Source organism: Citrus clementina, unplaced genomic scaffold (genome assembly GCF_000493195.1).
Source record: "Citrus clementina cultivar Clemenules unplaced genomic scaffold, Citrus_clementina_v1.0 scaffold_4, whole genome shotgun sequence".
Lineage (NCBI taxonomy): Eukaryota > Viridiplantae > Streptophyta > Magnoliopsida > Sapindales > Rutaceae > Citrus > Citrus x clementina.
The window spans coordinates 23,050,801-23,066,129 of NW_006262274.1; the positions used below are offsets into that span (position 1 = coordinate 23,050,801).

General features: G+C 36.2%; 3 protein-coding genes across 10 annotated transcripts; 1 reads left to right on the forward strand and 2 right to left on the reverse strand.

Annotated features, from left to right (window-relative positions):
- Positions 1-210: 210 nt before the first annotated feature.
- Positions 211-2,923, reverse strand: LOC18045196 (protein PLASTID REDOX INSENSITIVE 2, chloroplastic). Its single transcript, XM_006438409.2, has 3 exons — positions 2,590-2,923; positions 2,405-2,500; positions 211-767 (listed from the first exon to the last, which is right to left on the reverse strand). Exons 1-3 carry the CDS (start codon positions 2,845-2,847, stop codon positions 576-578), a joined length of 546 nt encoding a protein of 181 aa, XP_006438472.1. The 5' UTR covers positions 2,848-2,923; the 3' UTR covers positions 211-575.
- Positions 2,924-3,523: 600 nt separating this feature from the next.
- LOC18045197 (DNA polymerase lambda) lies at positions 3,524-9,694 on the reverse strand. Of its 3 annotated transcripts, none has more exons than XM_006438411.2 (14): positions 9,461-9,694; positions 9,217-9,354; positions 8,544-8,891; positions 8,309-8,387; positions 8,057-8,187; positions 7,909-7,971; positions 7,242-7,421; positions 7,098-7,151; positions 6,508-6,596; positions 5,943-6,033; positions 5,053-5,133; positions 4,566-4,633; positions 3,925-4,009; positions 3,524-3,832 (listed from the first exon to the last, which is right to left on the reverse strand). In XM_006438411.2, the coding sequence occupies exons 1-14, from the start codon at positions 9,569-9,571 to the stop codon at positions 3,734-3,736; spliced, it is 1,617 nt and encodes a 538-aa protein (XP_006438474.1). In that variant the 5' UTR covers positions 9,572-9,694; the 3' UTR covers positions 3,524-3,733. The 3 variants fall into 3 exon arrangements, with proteins under 3 accessions (XP_006438474.1, XP_024042492.1, XP_006438473.1); XM_024186724.1 differs by having other exon boundaries at positions 4,566-4,702; XM_006438410.2 differs by lacking the exon at positions 5,053-5,133 and having other exon boundaries at positions 9,461-9,693.
- Positions 9,695-9,820: 126 nt separating this feature from the next.
- On the forward strand, positions 9,821-14,238 carry LOC18045198 (DEAD-box ATP-dependent RNA helicase 22). 6 transcript variants are annotated; one of them, XM_024186621.1, is made up of 9 exons: positions 9,821-10,331; positions 10,427-10,714; positions 10,843-10,956; positions 11,050-11,492; positions 11,779-12,091; positions 12,493-12,645; positions 12,971-13,046; positions 13,238-13,295; positions 14,107-14,238. In XM_024186621.1, the coding sequence occupies exons 1-8, from the start codon at positions 9,999-10,001 to the stop codon at positions 13,285-13,287; spliced, it is 1,770 nt and encodes a 589-aa protein (XP_024042389.1). In that variant the 5' UTR covers positions 9,821-9,998; the 3' UTR covers positions 13,288-13,295; positions 14,107-14,238. The 6 variants fall into 6 exon arrangements, with proteins under 6 accessions (XP_024042389.1, XP_024042388.1, XP_024042390.1 ...); XM_024186620.1 differs by lacking the exon at positions 14,107-14,238 and adding an exon at positions 13,514-13,862; XM_024186622.1 differs by lacking the exon at positions 14,107-14,238 and adding an exon at positions 13,605-13,862.
- Positions 14,239-15,329: the final 1,091 nt, after the last annotated feature.

Sequence of the window (15,329 nt, forward strand, 5' to 3'; positions counted from 1 at the left end):
AAAAATAACCAAGTGCACCATTTACATAAACGAGTGGGGTAATCAGACGGAAGGAGTGATGCTTTAAGAAGTAAATAACTGTCACAGATCTAATGGCTTCGTTTTGAACCTCTTGCTGTCAAAACTATGCATCTCAGTTAACGTACTGCATTCTCGTTTTCGAATCTTAAGATTTTTCTTTTAGATTTTTAGACCAGTCCACCACGAGGAAAAATAAAGTTAATTGATTGAGACAAAGCGTTATCACCGATACAGTCCCACCAAAACCAAAGTTGATGAGCGCTCTTGGTAACAAACATAATATGAATTATAACAGGCTGAAAGTTGAGAAGCAAAAGACCAAATACTTCCACAGTGATTAAGATTCCGACTGAACACATCTATTATCCCCACTTTCGGAAGTCACTACCACTGCAAAGCTAGCTCGAACCATAATTTCCCTCTTCATCTTCAGATTTTGCATGGACTTCTCAGTTAACAGATACTGACAAGGGTAAAATTTTCCTCAATGAGCTCCAAAAACGTACATAAACGATATCAAAATCTATGTTAAGCATGAGATGAAAGTTTTTGTTTTAATCACTATCCCCAGTCCATTCCTTCCAGTCCTTGTCGACATGTCTCTGAGCCCATTTCACAGCTGCACGAGCAGCTTGTGGCCCTCCAGGCAATCCTCGTTCATTTAAAGTATCAGCCATGTCAATGAATGGGAGGACTAAGAGTGTTCCAGGACCACCGTACTCACTGTGCAAGAAGGTGTTGAATATCTATTAAAAATAATAAAATACAACAAGGTCAAGAATCTGTTAACTTGTCCGCACAACAGTGCATCAAGTAGTCAGGAGCCATTCGGCAACAAGAAAAACAATCAAGCAACATAAAGCAAAAAAATCAAGCAAATGTACAGCTAACATACAAAAATCTTGAGTTACATGGTGGAGACCAGATATATATATTTTTCTTTGGGGGGTGGGGGGGGTGTGGAACGAATTTACTGTCTAAAGATGTACTCCTGTGTCAACAGAGAATAACACAGTCATTCTATGGTTAGTAACTTGGGTACATGCAATTTGCTGAAACTGTGCCACCTGCAATATAATTGTCACAGAGTGTAAAATCTTTATCAAAACCAAGTGAAAGCACCATAAATAAATCTAGAACACTGTGACAGTTTTCAGTCTCTACATTAAAAATAAAATTAACTTCTTTCTGAAGAAATAAAACCTGCAACTACCTTTTAATTTTACACTTTGTCTTCTTGTCTTAATACATATCTGTTCGAGGAGCATCAATCAGTTCATCTTTTAATTAAAAAATATTAAATATCACCAATTTCATTTGGCAACATTAGTATGGATGATTCTTTGCAGCAATTAATGGGAATATTTCTATCTTGTCCCCATTTTAATTTTCTATTTCTCTACTTATTCTGATAATGATAATAACAATTTGAAGAAGCCTGTTGAAACTCAAGAGGAAACTCTTATGGCCTTTAGTGAAAAGTGCAAATTGATATGCCCGAAGTTATGAATTTTTTATTGTCTTATAGAGGTTACTTCTACATTTTGGGTCACTCCAATTATTTTAATCGAAAAAACCTTACCAAAGAACAGATCACTGACCACAACTTTACATGACCATAGTTCTTGTGCATTGCAAAATGCAGAGGGACCCTGCAGAATACAGAAGTGTTTTTTCCTAAAGAAATTTTTAGAGTTAAATTATTAAACAAATGACAATTTCTATACTTGTGAAAGTGCCTCTGCATTTGATAACTCCATATACTATTTCTCTCTTCTGTTTGTCCAAAAACACCACAAGTGTAGGTTTAGGTGATCTCTCAATTTTCCTTTATCATAGTTAAGATCCCTCTTACAACTGGGTGCTTTCTATATGAATAATATACGACGGGGCTAGCATCCCGCCATCCACCAGCTGCCAGAGGCATTCCCAATGTACATCTAGAGGAACTGGTTGCACTTTATTTATTTTCAGAGACTAGTTGCCAATAAATAGACTAATGAATAAGACCTTTTGTGATCAAATGATTTCTACAAGTCATCTAAATAACGACTTTCATGCTTCAGTGCAGTGAAACTCACAATTAACTTTTAACCACAAGTAGAATATATGATGAGACATCTACAAAATTTGATGTTCCTCATTTCTAATCTTCTTCTGGTGCACAAAAGAGGTCCAAACCAGATATGGAAGAATCGAGTCATATATTTACCAAAATGAAAAAATGAATCACAAATCGGGGAAAAAAAAAAAAACAACGCGCCAACAGAAAATATATGTTGACCAACAACTCTGTCTTCTCACTGAAACCAAATTCTATACAATCATCACAAGAAGTTTAAAATGGAAAAAGGAAACTTGACAAAGTAAAAGAGAGCATCACCTCGGTGCAGATTCCTACAACGTCTTCAAGTGAATCTCCAAACATATCTTTCTTGGCAAGCTTGTTGAGCAGATGGGTCCTAAACTTCTGTGTCTCCTGAACCCAGAAAAGCCTTTATCAGAATCAGGTAATTCACCAAACAGGACAATGAGAGCACAAGAAAGAACAGTAATAGGGAAGCTTACAGAATCAGCAAATTCGGGAATTGGGTCAGGAAATTTGTAATCAGCAGCTCTACAAATGTGGTTTCGGAACGAGGCAGAAAATGAAAGAGGTGATAGTTGTGCTTTCTTGCTAATTGTAGAGGAGTCATGCAGCTTGATACCACCACCGAGTAAAACAGATGAGTTGCGATGAAAAGCAAGACGCGGAGAAGAAGAAGAAAAGGGAGAACACGGGTCGAGTTTTGAAGAGATGAGGGATCTGTTACAATAACAAGCCATATCTCCGCGCCTCTGACTCTAAGGGTCAGTACCTTATCTGGTTCTGCTGTGTTGTATCGCCTGATAATTGATAATAAGTGAGGGTTTACGGTATTCAAACCAAAAAAAAAAAAAAAAAAAAAGGTGAGGGTTTAAAGATATTTTTAAAAACCCTCGTCTGTTTTCAACGTAGACATTCGCTGCACCAAAGTTACTGTGGTAAAATCTGACCATCAAAATTTGTTTAATTTAAAACGACATTTTCTTAATCAACATAGAAGAATCCTCTTTCTCTAAAAATAAATAAATAACTTAATTAATTAATAATGACCATCAAAATTTATTTAATTTAACACGAAGTTTTCTTAATCAACATAAAAGAATCCGCTTTCTCTAAAATAATAATAATAAAATGAAAAAATCAAATAAGTTAGTAGGGGGAAAAAATGCTGCATAAGTCAAGCTTGTTGTTTACTTTCAATATATGAGCAACTAAAATTTACCTTTCAAATCCCAAAAATCAAAATAGATAAATATACATACATATAGTGCTAAAAGCTTCGATCATTCAAACAGAACCATCCCCGAAAAGGCAAGAACGTCAGTAAAATTTTCTAATATTCCTAAATCTGCAGTAAAGTAATTTAAATTACACAGAGAAATGTTTAGGATAAAAATTTTATACGAACACAGAATTTTTACACCAAAAATATATACATTCAAAAACATCAAGTCTGATAACTTAAGTCGAGCATCAAACGCAAGGCCTGTCACCATGACCACCAGCACACTTTACGGTATAATTAGTACCAAACATATGTCTGTTGACAGCCTCCTAAGTACAGCCTGCCCTTTGATGCGTGCCTATCTACAGCATCATCTTACTGCTAAACACACTGCACATGTTTCACAAATTTCTTTCATGAGGTTCTAGCCAAGGAAATCCCAGGAAATCAAACACCTCCTTTTCAGTATCAAATTTCAAACTTGTTCTCGCCCTTACACCCTGCAGTAAAATTAATTCACATAGCTGAGCTTTTTAATGAACAAGGAAACGAAGTTCTAGCAATGAGATGATTCTGAAATCCAGCTGATAACCTGTTTACCGCCTGAGCCATAAGTAGCTGGAAACAGCCCTGTATCATCAAGTCGGTATCCTTTGGATTCTGCTAGTAATCTCAACCTGCAACAATTGAAAATGTATGGCAATGTTTAAGATGGAAATTCCTCATCCAGGAAAATATACCACGGATAAACTGCAGACCATCTATTGTTAGTCTACATATTGGTTCTACCTCTCTTACAAAAATTCTCTGTTCAAGTGGAAGTATCAAACATCAATAACAACATAATATCCAAGTCCAGGAAGAGAGTAGAGACCTCCTATTACATTATCAAATCTCTAATTTATCAAACATCAATAACAACATAATATTCAAGTCCAGGAAGAGAGTAGAGACCTCCTATTACATTATCAAAGCTCTAACTTATTTCATTCATTTTTTCTACAAACCAGAAACTGCCGAAACAACAATAGCAAACTTCATAGGAAGTGGGCTCCTGCCAGAACCCTACAATCTTGGGAAAGCAGGAAACTCATGGACTTCCAAGAAGTAGGTATCCTGAGAAATTGAGCCAAATTACCAATTGATGGCCTTCTAAAATTCAAACCTCTGAAATATAACACTGCACAAATTAAATTATTCCCAAATATTCAACTATTAGTGATCTAAACATACCTCCTGTTTAGTACATCATTCCCGGTCCATGCTATTAGCCCAAACGCATATATGTCCCTTGGATACACCTTTAGAATACAAAAGTTATAATGTAAAATGATAATTAAAGTGGTATGTGGTTGTCTGGAACTTTGAACCTAATTGAAAAAAAAAGAAAGAAAGAAAGAAGAAGAAGAAGAGTTTCAACCATGACTATGATGAAATATGTCAATGACAAATCAAATGGAAGAATGAACAGAAAAGATGTAATTCAACAATAAAACCAATGAAAAGAATAACAAGCGCAGGTTTCCAACCACAGGATTGGAAGGAAGTACCGTAGACCCAGCCAAAACAAGGGCAGGTTAAACATAAAGGGTTACGCTGTCATATTATTATATTCAAATTAAAAGGGACAGGTATGTGGATAATCCTTTCTCTGTTCTTTCTTCTATTGAATTCTGTCATCCTAAGTTATTTAAAGTATGAGTGATAAACTAGCAAGTACTTTGAAATCAATGCGATGCCGCAGCTCTCGACCAGGATAGGTGCAGAGACCAAAGTACGTATCAACACCAGAATCGGTGCCCTGTCAATGGTTTAAACACGTGATAGCAGGTGAGAACACAAAAACGTGGGTGATGCAATACATAGAGATAAATGGTCAAAAACATACGCCTTAACTTATAACAAAAGATTCAGGCTAAGAGAAAACAACATTTTTAGAAAGACATGTGATGATAAAGTCCAGAAAAATATTACCTTTCTTCAGTAGTTTGAAAGAAACTATATAAAAATGATAAGGGAATGAGAGAAACTTAATGTATTACAGTTTTCAGTTCAACGAAAATAGAATTATCATCTGATTATGGCCCTATGCAATTATCTTCCAATAACTTTTCTGTTCTCATAAATGCAGAGAACACAAAAGTTCTCTTTGCTACCGTCCGCTTTCAATTTCTAGGAAAATGACATGTAAGAGAATAGCATTTTTCAGCCGGGAATAGATTAAAACTAATTCTCCTGATACACTAGAGTAGGATTTTTCGATATTCAAAGACCAAATAAATAATTAAAATTACTGAAAGAAAATTAAAAAAGAAGGAAGCCAATCTCCTTGGGCACAAGACCAATGGCCAATGAGGAGAAGACTTCTACCGACCAAATACCTAGATTTGTGAATTACTCAAGGAATCAACATGAACAGATGGTAATTCATACACCATAGAATTTTGTAGTGCAATTCCAACAGTCTGTCAAATGATACACAAATCTGTGTAACGATAAAGAACAGGGCAGCAACTGATAGGTCAGGTATTATCTGACCACGTCTATTCATACAGCTCATCTACAATTAAGTTGTATTGATAACAATACAAAAAAAAAAAAACATATTACCTCCTCGCTGTGAGTGCTGAAAATCAAATCCTCTCTTAAGAACTTCATTTCCTTTAACTTCTTCACATATTTTGACAAGAAACCCTTATGACTGAAAGTACAGAAACAATTAAGCCAGAATTTCATAGCCAATTTCATTACAAATAGACAGGACAGAAACCAACTGATAAGAGTGAACATACAAAACTAGATTTGTACTGATAAGAGGTATATTGTAATATTTTACATTGTAATATTCACATCTTAATAAATTGAAGAGAGCATTTTAGAAACTGGTGGCTCATAGAGCTGTTTGCTTGGCATCAAAAGGTAAGAGCTTCCATTGTAGCTCTTCCAACGCACTTCAAAGTTGAACTTAAAGGCTTCTAGACACAATCAATTCTCTAGGCACCAATAATGGTAAGAGGATCCGAAGATAAAAATAATGGTCAACAAAGAAGTCTTAAATAATCGCAGCTAATTGACCTTATTAAATATAAACAGCTGCCTGATCTTTTCTAATCAAAACAAGACAAAAACCCATAACTATTTATAAGCAAAAATAAACTAGATTCGCATTTTTTACCTTTTTCTATCAGGATGCATAATTACAACATCTAGATCTCCACAGGAAGCCTTTCCACGTCTGTATGATCCTCCACACAAAATGATCACCTTCAGGACAAATATGGTAACATCAAATGAGTTGTAACGCCACGTACAAATATTTATGTCTATGGCTCCTGAACAATATGCCTTATAGCCTTAAAAGGACAGTTTTGTATGCTTAAAATGCTAAAGGTTCAGATTCAAACTCTAATACATCTTATGATATAATGGAGATCGATGTCACCGGCCAAAAAGACTATTGGATCAAAATTTACAAAAATGAATCATCAACCAAGGACTTATTTATACGGGCAAACAAAAGTGTAACTTTCAACTAGTGCATTTTCTTTACATATATAAAGGTTGAGGCAACTATTCGTTGTAATTGTTTATTCTTCACAAGCGCGTGTGCACATATACAAAAGAGAGAGAAAGAGAGAGCAGAAATTGAGTACATCCACTTCATTGTGAACCAACCATGCCTTGTATGTCCAGTTCATGACAACAAAATCATTAATGAGGCATTCAAAGTATACTTCAATTCAGTTCAATACACATGGTGCTCACCTCAGGCAAAACTTCTTCCCCGGCTTTCTGCAGAAGACGTTCCATCTGCTCAACCTAAGCATGCAGAGTGCATCAAACTTTGGACATAAGGAGAAATGAACGAGAAAAAGAAGAATAAGTTCAAGGAAGAGCAAAATATCAAACCTCGTGGCGTGGAATCCTCGTCTTAATGTCATCGAAATATTTCAAACCTAATCTCTGAGAATGTGTTAATGAATCTTCATTCTTCAAATCATCTAGTGTACGGTGTCCTTTCTCATATAATTTCTGTGCAGTTGCAGGACCAATACCCCAAACTTCCCCAAACAAACTGATTGTCCGTACCTGCAAATTATTAACAATTTAAGTACAGCATTAGTGGATAATCCACATAATTTTCTGTCAGATGGATGCATTTCTTTTCCTGTTCTTCCCATAAACTATGCTTTGAGAGGAGCCACCAAGGTATTTACATGCAAAACTATATTTTCCTTTTAAAACCAAAAGCAATAGCACTGAAAGCAATCAGAAAAGAGGAAAAATATAAGGAACCATAATGCTGAATGAAAGCTTGTAAGAAGATAACACAAAGAAAGATAAATTAAGAAGCATCAGACACCCAATTATTGTTAAACAGAAGCTTCAGTTAAAATAATAATAATAATATTAAAATTCCAAATTCTAAAAAAAAAAAAAAAAAACAGAAAAGAATTAGTTCCGATTGAATTATGCATAAATGAAGTGGCAGTAGATAAGAAGAGTATAAATCTGAATTTGATTCACTACACAGTACAAATTGTCAACCTTATGTTGCTGAGAATCATTGCATTACCTTTTCATCCTTTTCAAAGTGCTCCAACTTTGATAATTTCCCAGTAGTTACGATCTCCTGAATCTGCATGCAAAAAATGTTGAAAAACGACAATCATTTAAAGAACTGCTGAACACTTTTGACTTTAAGCTTGTGGTTGATCACTAACATGATCCTGCATTGACTTTCCAATCCCTGGCAGGCCTTTAACCTGATCTGCACTTTCAATTTTAAATGGTAACTTCTCAATAACTGGAATAGCCTTGTAGTAGCTAAATGATCTCCGATCCTCACCCAGTGCTTCCCATATAAAAAACAAGCAACAAAGTACTTATAAGAAAACAGTGATAGGAAAAGAAATTCTCTCTCAGTGAAATAGATTTAATAGAAAACATTTACAGATAATAGAATCAAGCCTCACCCCTATATATGTTGATAAGCTTTCCAAATATCTCAGTGATATTCTTGTTTAAATCAGGTGGATTGTACAGCAGGGATGGCTAAAAAAGATTACCCTGATTAGTTAAAAAAAAAATTCCATGGAAATAACTATAAGAATATATCTAACACGATAAAATTGAGATGCAAACATTACTGACAAAATAAAACAAATTTCCAGCATAAAGTAAGCTTTACTGTTCATTACTAGATCTTACATCCGTAATATGATGACTGGAGAAATCTGGACTGGCACTTGCAGTGCTCAGAGTGTTAGTCAAACTTTCAGAACTCATGGGACTATTCGATGGCTCAGATAGAGCATTGGTTTCCGCATCTCCCTTGCTTTCTGCTTTGAAGTGTTCCACGTCCTCAGTAGAGGATTTGATCTTTTTCCGATGAGATGATTCACCATCACTTGAAGTATTTCCATTTCCTTGTATTTGACTCAAGACCCTGTCTACTATCTTTTCTCCTTCTGGATCCAGTTTTATACGATACAAATCCTCAGAGACCTTTTCCCCTAATCTCAAGCTGTCCTCCAGCCATTGATAACGGATAACACTCTGCAAACAAGTTATTATTTATTATAGGATTCTAAACTTGCCACAACTTAAATTGCAAGAAAACTCGAAGAGAAAGAAATTAGCAAAGTCAATGTATGTTTCTAGGTGCTTTCACAAAGTGTTGTAAGAAATATTACTTCTAGGAGAGCAAAGAAAATGATAGGTGATTGATCCAAATTCCACAATTACTCTTTAGAACTCTCTAAATAAGGCTCTAAGGCACATTCCAAATAAAGATATACAGTAAAACAGAGTAAAATTTTAACAGTTATGGAATAACTGCATCACAATGAGAAATAGCGGGAGACAAAGAATAGAAACCGACTCCTTTGAAGCGTGCGAGGTGTTGTTTACTGACTTGTTGAAGAAGCGCTTCTAAATCCATCGCTAAAACATGCGTGACTTTCTTGGATAGCTTCTCCTCAACGGAAGCCCCCATTTGCACCAGCTTCTGCCTCCAAATCTTAAGTGCCCAAAAGGCGATACCCATTAAAAACAAACATTTTGTCAGTAAAGAAATTTAGTTTCATATAAGCGCGGATTATGAAATCACGATCGGGGATTAAAACCTGTAATCGACGGTTTTGAACTCCCTTTTCGACTAAGAAAACGCGCATTCCGGCGAATATACCGTTCGAGTCAAGAGCTGGAGTTGGTTTTCTGGTTGTTTTTGGCGCCATTGGACTTCTTCATCTTCTTCATGCAGCTGGAGTCCTGTGTATATACTAGTTTAAAAAAAATAAAAAATAGATTAAAAAAACCCGTAACCCCATGAGAGGATTGGTTCTGGTAAGCTCCAATGTAGTGTAATTTGGGAGTGTCCACTTAAAACGAGATAGAGTATTGACACGTGTAACGAAAGTTAAATAACCATGCTTTTATACCTAAGGCACGGGCCGATCCTGTATGGGCTTAAGAGATTAGTAAAATAACCACATTACATCGGAACGACCGACCATTTTGGAAACCGGATATCCAAATCCACCACCAAAATCGGCACTGTGCGTTAACTTGTGCTTGGAACCTTAAGTCCTTAAACCCTAAACCCCATCCTCCTTCTCTTGCTCTTCTGAGCGATACACGGAAGCCCACACACAAACAAAACAAATGATTCTCCATCGTTCATCTTCAATGTTCCACTTTTATAAACTATCATCTCCGCCTAAACTCCTTTCCAAATTCAACGCCTCTTCTTCATGTCTCTCCAACTCTGCTCCATCTTCATTTTATCCGCTCCGCGTCCGCTTTCTCGGGCTCAACCAATGGAAAGGCAGACCGTTCAGGGGATTCGCGGCTGCCGCTGCTGTCGTATCGGATAAAAATGGATCAAGCGATACGTTCTTTGCCGACGATAATGTCACATGGAAGTCTCTAGGCTTATCCGATCTCCTCATTCGTGCTCTCGAAAATTCCGGCTTTGGGAGACCCTCTATTGTTCAGGTTCCCTAATTCACTGTTGTTATTTCTAAAGGAAACCTTAAATAATAATGTTAAAAGAAAATGAATGCTGGATAATGGAAAATTTCCATTTGCAGGCTGCTTCCGTAGGACCTGTTCTTTCAGGAAAAGATGTTGTGATTGCGGCAGAGACTGGTAGCGGTAAAACACATAGCTACCTCGTCCCTCTGATTGAAAAGCTGTGCACTGCATTGGGTGATTCGGAGAATTCCAATTCTGATAAAGAGCCGACTCCTCCCCGTGCACCTTCTCTAGTTCTTTGTCCAAATGTAGTACTTTGTGAACAAGTGGTTCGAATGGCTAATGCTCTTTCTGCAGATAATGGTGAACCACTTGTACGAGCTGTAGCTGTATGTGGAGGACAGGTTCTAATGCTCTAATCTTTCTTGATACTGATACAACTTTTACATATTGGTATGGCTATGCATGATTCTGGCTGATTTTTATTATTTGTTAGAACTTGAGATTCACAAATGAGAAACTTTCACTGCAGGGATGGCCAATTGGTAAACCTGATGTTATTGTGTCAACACCAGCAGCTCTTTTGAATAATATAGACCCGAAAAGACGCCGTCGCATGGAGTTTGTTCGTGGTGTAAAATATGTGGTTTGTTTACTCTCTTCCAGCCTTGTAGTTCATCTTGATTAACTGATAAATCACATAACTGTAATTGATTTGTTGCTTTACAATAACTGTCAGGTGTTCGATGAAGCTGATATGCTTTTGTGTGGGAGCTTTCAGAACCAAGTTATCCGTCTCATTAATATGTTCCGTTTTGATGAAAAACAACTCTCTCGAATGAATGAATCTGGAGTTGAGAAGCCTTTGGAAATGGATAATAGTTCCTTGACACAGCCTGACTTGCAGGATGAAGAGAACCTCCAAGATGAATATATCTCTGATGAGGGAAATTTTGAGGGTGATTCTGATGTTGAGGGCTTAACTGAGGAAACTAAATCTGGGTCCATTAAGAAAAAAGATTGGAGGAGAGTAAGAAAAAATTATCAGCGCAGTAAACAGTACATCTTTGTTGCAGCAACCCTTCCAATTAATGGAAAGAAGACTGCTGGGGCTGTGTTGAAACAGATGTTCCCCGATGTCGATTGGATTAGTGGAAACTACCTCCATTTTCACAACCCCAGGTGCTATTTTCAGTTGTTTTATTTAGTTAGATTATGATCGATTAGTTTTCTTCTTTCAATTTGGCAATGACTTTCTTTTGCCAAATGATGTATAAACACAGCCATGGAATGCTTACTGTCACTTACAGGATATACCTTAATTCACAGTTTATCTGCTTTGTGAATTCAAGTGGCAGATTTAAAATTGTTGTTTAAGTTGTATCATATACTTTAATTGATTTGCGTTTGTTCCATTTGTTTTTACATGTTTGGTCTTGCTGGTAATTTTTTATTTCGTTTCATCCAGGTTGAAGGAGAAATGGATTGAGGTTACAGTTGATACACAGGTGGATGCTCTCATAGAGGCTGTCAAAGAACGTCTGGAATTTGGTGCTGAAACAAGTCGAACTATGGTGTTTGCAAACACTGTTGATGCTGTTTATGCAGTAACTAAGATTTTGAAAACAGCTGGGATTGAATGTTACTGTTACCATAAGGACCTTTCCTTGGAGGAACGTGCTAAGACATTAATTAATTTCCAAGAGAAAGGTGGAGTGTTTGTGTGCACTGATGCTGCTGCACGTGGTATTGACATTCCAAATGTTTCACATGTTATTCAGGTGCTTGTCTTCTAAATACTGTATAAAAAGTGCTGTTTTTTCATGCATGATGCAAAGAGTATGCTCAAGTAAAGCGGATTTTTTTTTTTGGGTTAACTCATTATTATCCTATCCTGCAAAGGGTGACATCTGTGGATGGCCTGACTATTAGTTTCTGGTGGGGGCAGTGGTAGATTATAATCTTGAATGCTAATTTCTTATAGAAGCAAAATTTAATGCACTTCACTATCATCAAATCAGTTCTCTTAGCAATCTCTTCTCTTGTAAGATGTTTGATCTCTGACATTATAACATCCAGGAACTTCTTTTAGAATCAGTTTTCTACATTGTATTCAGAAACCTCTGTTCCCACAAAATCTAAAATTTTAATGGAGCTAAAAGAATGATTTGATTTGTTCCAGGCGGACTTTGCCACTTCTGCAGTGGATTTTTTGCATAGGGTTGGTCGCACAGCTCGAGCTGGTCAATATGGACTTGTCACTTGCCTTTATACTGAATCCAACCGGGATCTTGTCGACACAATTCGTCGAGCAGCGAAACTGGGCCAGCCTGTGGTAAATATCAACTCTTGCTGTTACAAGTTAGCTAAATATATGGTTTTTGGTGCTTATAAACCGCTGTTGCAAGCTTATCCCCCCCCCCCCCCACACACACACAACACCAAAAAAAAAAGGCCTTGTTGAAAGAAATAAATTTGTTTTTCTGCTAACAATCTTACTCCTCAAGTGGTATAGGCTATGAAAATTTAGTCCAAATCATCATTTGACAAATGATTATGCATAAATTAGTACTGTAATGGAATAATCTAAGCAACAAGCATATACATCCTTGGTTCACCAGCAACTTCTTTAGTGATGCCTAAATTGTTTTTTGGTACAGGAAACAGCATTTAGCAGGAAAAGAAGCTTCCGAAACAAGCTCAAGAAGAGAGGTGAAGTACTGATTCTCTGCCAAGGTTTAAATGTTTCAACCCAAAAAATAAAAAAATAATTAAAAAATTGGCACTGTGGCAAAAACATAGTGGAGAGCTGGAATTTCTTTTGGATTCTAGCCAGTATTATATTCATTTTTAAATTGAGTGCAGTGATACAGATCGGTTATGATAAAAATTTGGGAACTAACATGTAAACATCATAATTTTAGCAGGTTCCATCAAAGATAGAGAGACATCAACTGCAGAACTGACAAGGGTTTAAGGAACTTGGTACGTAAAGGACCATTGATATTTCCTTTTCTTTCTTAGTAATATATATATGTAAATTATATACTGTAGCATTCCTCTGAATTGGCGCTGGAAATTCAAATGGCATATAGTATAGCCATATACATGTTAGAAATCAAATGAGAGAGTCCCAAACTGTTTCCTTTTCTTTTGTCTTTTATCTGCCCTGTAAACTTCCAACCATTTTGTGCCTGCTTCAGTCTAATTCATCACACGTTTCCACATCAATGTATCATTGCTGAAACCTGACACACCGTAATTTGGGTGGTCAATTGCTCTGAGGTGAGGCAGTCGTAGGTTACCATTATGTAATGATGGTTTCCAGAACGTTTGGGTCGCGTTTGAACAACATCCTCAAGTTCTCTTGAAAGACGCCGAGCTTGGGTTTTGGCGTGAAAAAAGAAGCAAATAATTGTGGGCAGAATTAGCCGTGGAATTGCTCAGATGAAAACAAACAGCTGCTGAGAATATAGCATTATGTGGTGTTCCTTTTCTACACCTTGCCGTAACAGGGCCACTCGATTTTAATACAATTTTGTGTGTTGTTACTTTTTTTTGCTCCCCTTCAAATGTTCGATATTCATAGAATTTTGTTTTTTTTTTCTCACATGGAATTTTTGAAATTTGACTTTAAAGTTTAAACTATTCCCACCTTCCCCAACCACCCCCCCTCCCCCCTTCCCCCCCCCCCCCCCCCCCTCCAAAAAAAAAAAAACCCTGACGCAGTAGTTGTCTTAGTACGTAATAAGGGGCTATTTATTGTTCTTGATTCATTTGTTCCTTCATAACATAGCGGTCCATCGTCACGTCAAACCCAAGCTTGCGCTCTGGCATGAAACAAGAAGCAAATAATTGTGGGCAGAATCAGCCGTTGAATTGCTCAGATGAAAACAAACAGCTCCCGAGATGTGGTGCTCCTTTTTTTTTTCCCTCCAAATGTTCGATATTCATATAATTTTGTTAATTTTTTTCTTCACATTGAATTAATCAAATTTGCCTTTGAAGTTTAAACTATTCCTACCTTAAAAAAATATTAAAAAAAACTCACTCAGTAACTGTCTTAGTATTTAATATGGGGCTATTGTCCCACATCAAAACATTATTCAATTCTTATTCTTAATTCATTTGTTCCTTCAAGAAGTGCATAACATTAGGGGTGGGCATCAACCCGCCCAACCCGTGAACCTGACCCAACCCATGTGATTTTTTACGGGTTGGGTTGGGTTGATAAAATAAACAGGTTGGGTTGGATTGTTAAATTCCCAACCCGCACTATTTGCGGGTTGGGTTGAGTTAAAAATTTTTAACCCAACCCAACCCGTCAACCCGTATATTCATATATAAATTTTGATATTTTATATAAAAATTAAAAAATATAAATATAAAAACTTTGAAATATTAGATTTGTTCTAAGGATTTTAATATTTGTATTTTTTTAGTTTATCTAATTAATTTATTTATTTTTGTTCACTGATTAATTAGACTATAACAATAGATTTTTTTCAAAAAACCAATCCAATCAACCTAACTCAACTGGTCAACCCATATGTGTGTAAAAATTATTATATAAATTTTGATATTTCATATAAAAGTTAAAAAATATAAATATAAAAATTCTTGGATTTGTTCTAAAGATTTTAACATTTGCAATTTTTTTTTTTTAATTAATTTATTTATTTTTGTTCACTATTTAATTAAACTATAAAAATAAATTTTTTTAAAAGTCCAACCCAACCCACAGCTTTGCGGGTTGGGTCGAGTTGGGTTGAGATATGTAATGGGTTGGGTTTGGCTGAAATTTTTCAACCCGCTCTACATGCGGGTTGGGTCGGGTTGAAACCCGACCCGTGCCCACCCCTACATAACATAGCGATTCACCATCACGACAAATGTATGGACATCCCTCTCCTGTGAAGGGTTATCTGTCTGGGCATGTACTTTATAAAATTTAATGTAATAATATAAGTCCCAATTATGTATATCTAATTATAAATATCAGTGTAATATCTCTGCTAT

Coding starts and splice junctions, on each gene's coding strand:
- LOC18045196 (XM_006438409.2), bottom strand. CDS start 2,847: ATGGCTTGTTATTGTAACAGATCCCTCATCTCTTCAAAACTCGACCCG. Junction 2,501..2,589: donor TTCCCGAATTTGCTGATTCT/GTAAGCTTCCCT, acceptor TTCTGGGTTCAG/GAGACACAGAAGTTTAGGAC. Junction 768..2,404: donor TTGTAGGAATCTGCACCGAG/GTGATGCTCTCT, acceptor TATTTTTAATAG/ATATTCAACACCTTCTTGCA.
- LOC18045197 (XM_024186724.1), bottom strand. CDS start 9,571: ATGGCGCCAAAAACAACCAGAAAACCAACTCCAGCTCTTGACTCGAAC. Junction 8,892..9,216: donor ACCTCGCACGCTTCAAAGGA/GTCGGTTTCTAT, acceptor ACTTGTTTGCAG/AGTGTTATCCGTTATCAATG. Junction 3,833..3,924: donor ATGGCTCAGGCGGTAAACAG/GTTATCAGCTGG, acceptor ATTTTACTGCAG/GGTGTAAGGGCGAGAACAAG.
- LOC18045198 (XM_024186621.1), top strand. CDS start 9,999: ATGATTCTCCATCGTTCATCTTCAATGTTCCACTTTTATAAACTATCA. Junction 12,092..12,492: donor ATGTTTCACATGTTATTCAG/GTGCTTGTCTTC, acceptor GATTTGTTCCAG/GCGGACTTTGCCACTTCTGC. Junction 12,646..12,970: donor CGAAACTGGGCCAGCCTGTG/GTAAATATCAAC, acceptor TTTTTGGTACAG/GAAACAGCATTTAGCAGGAA.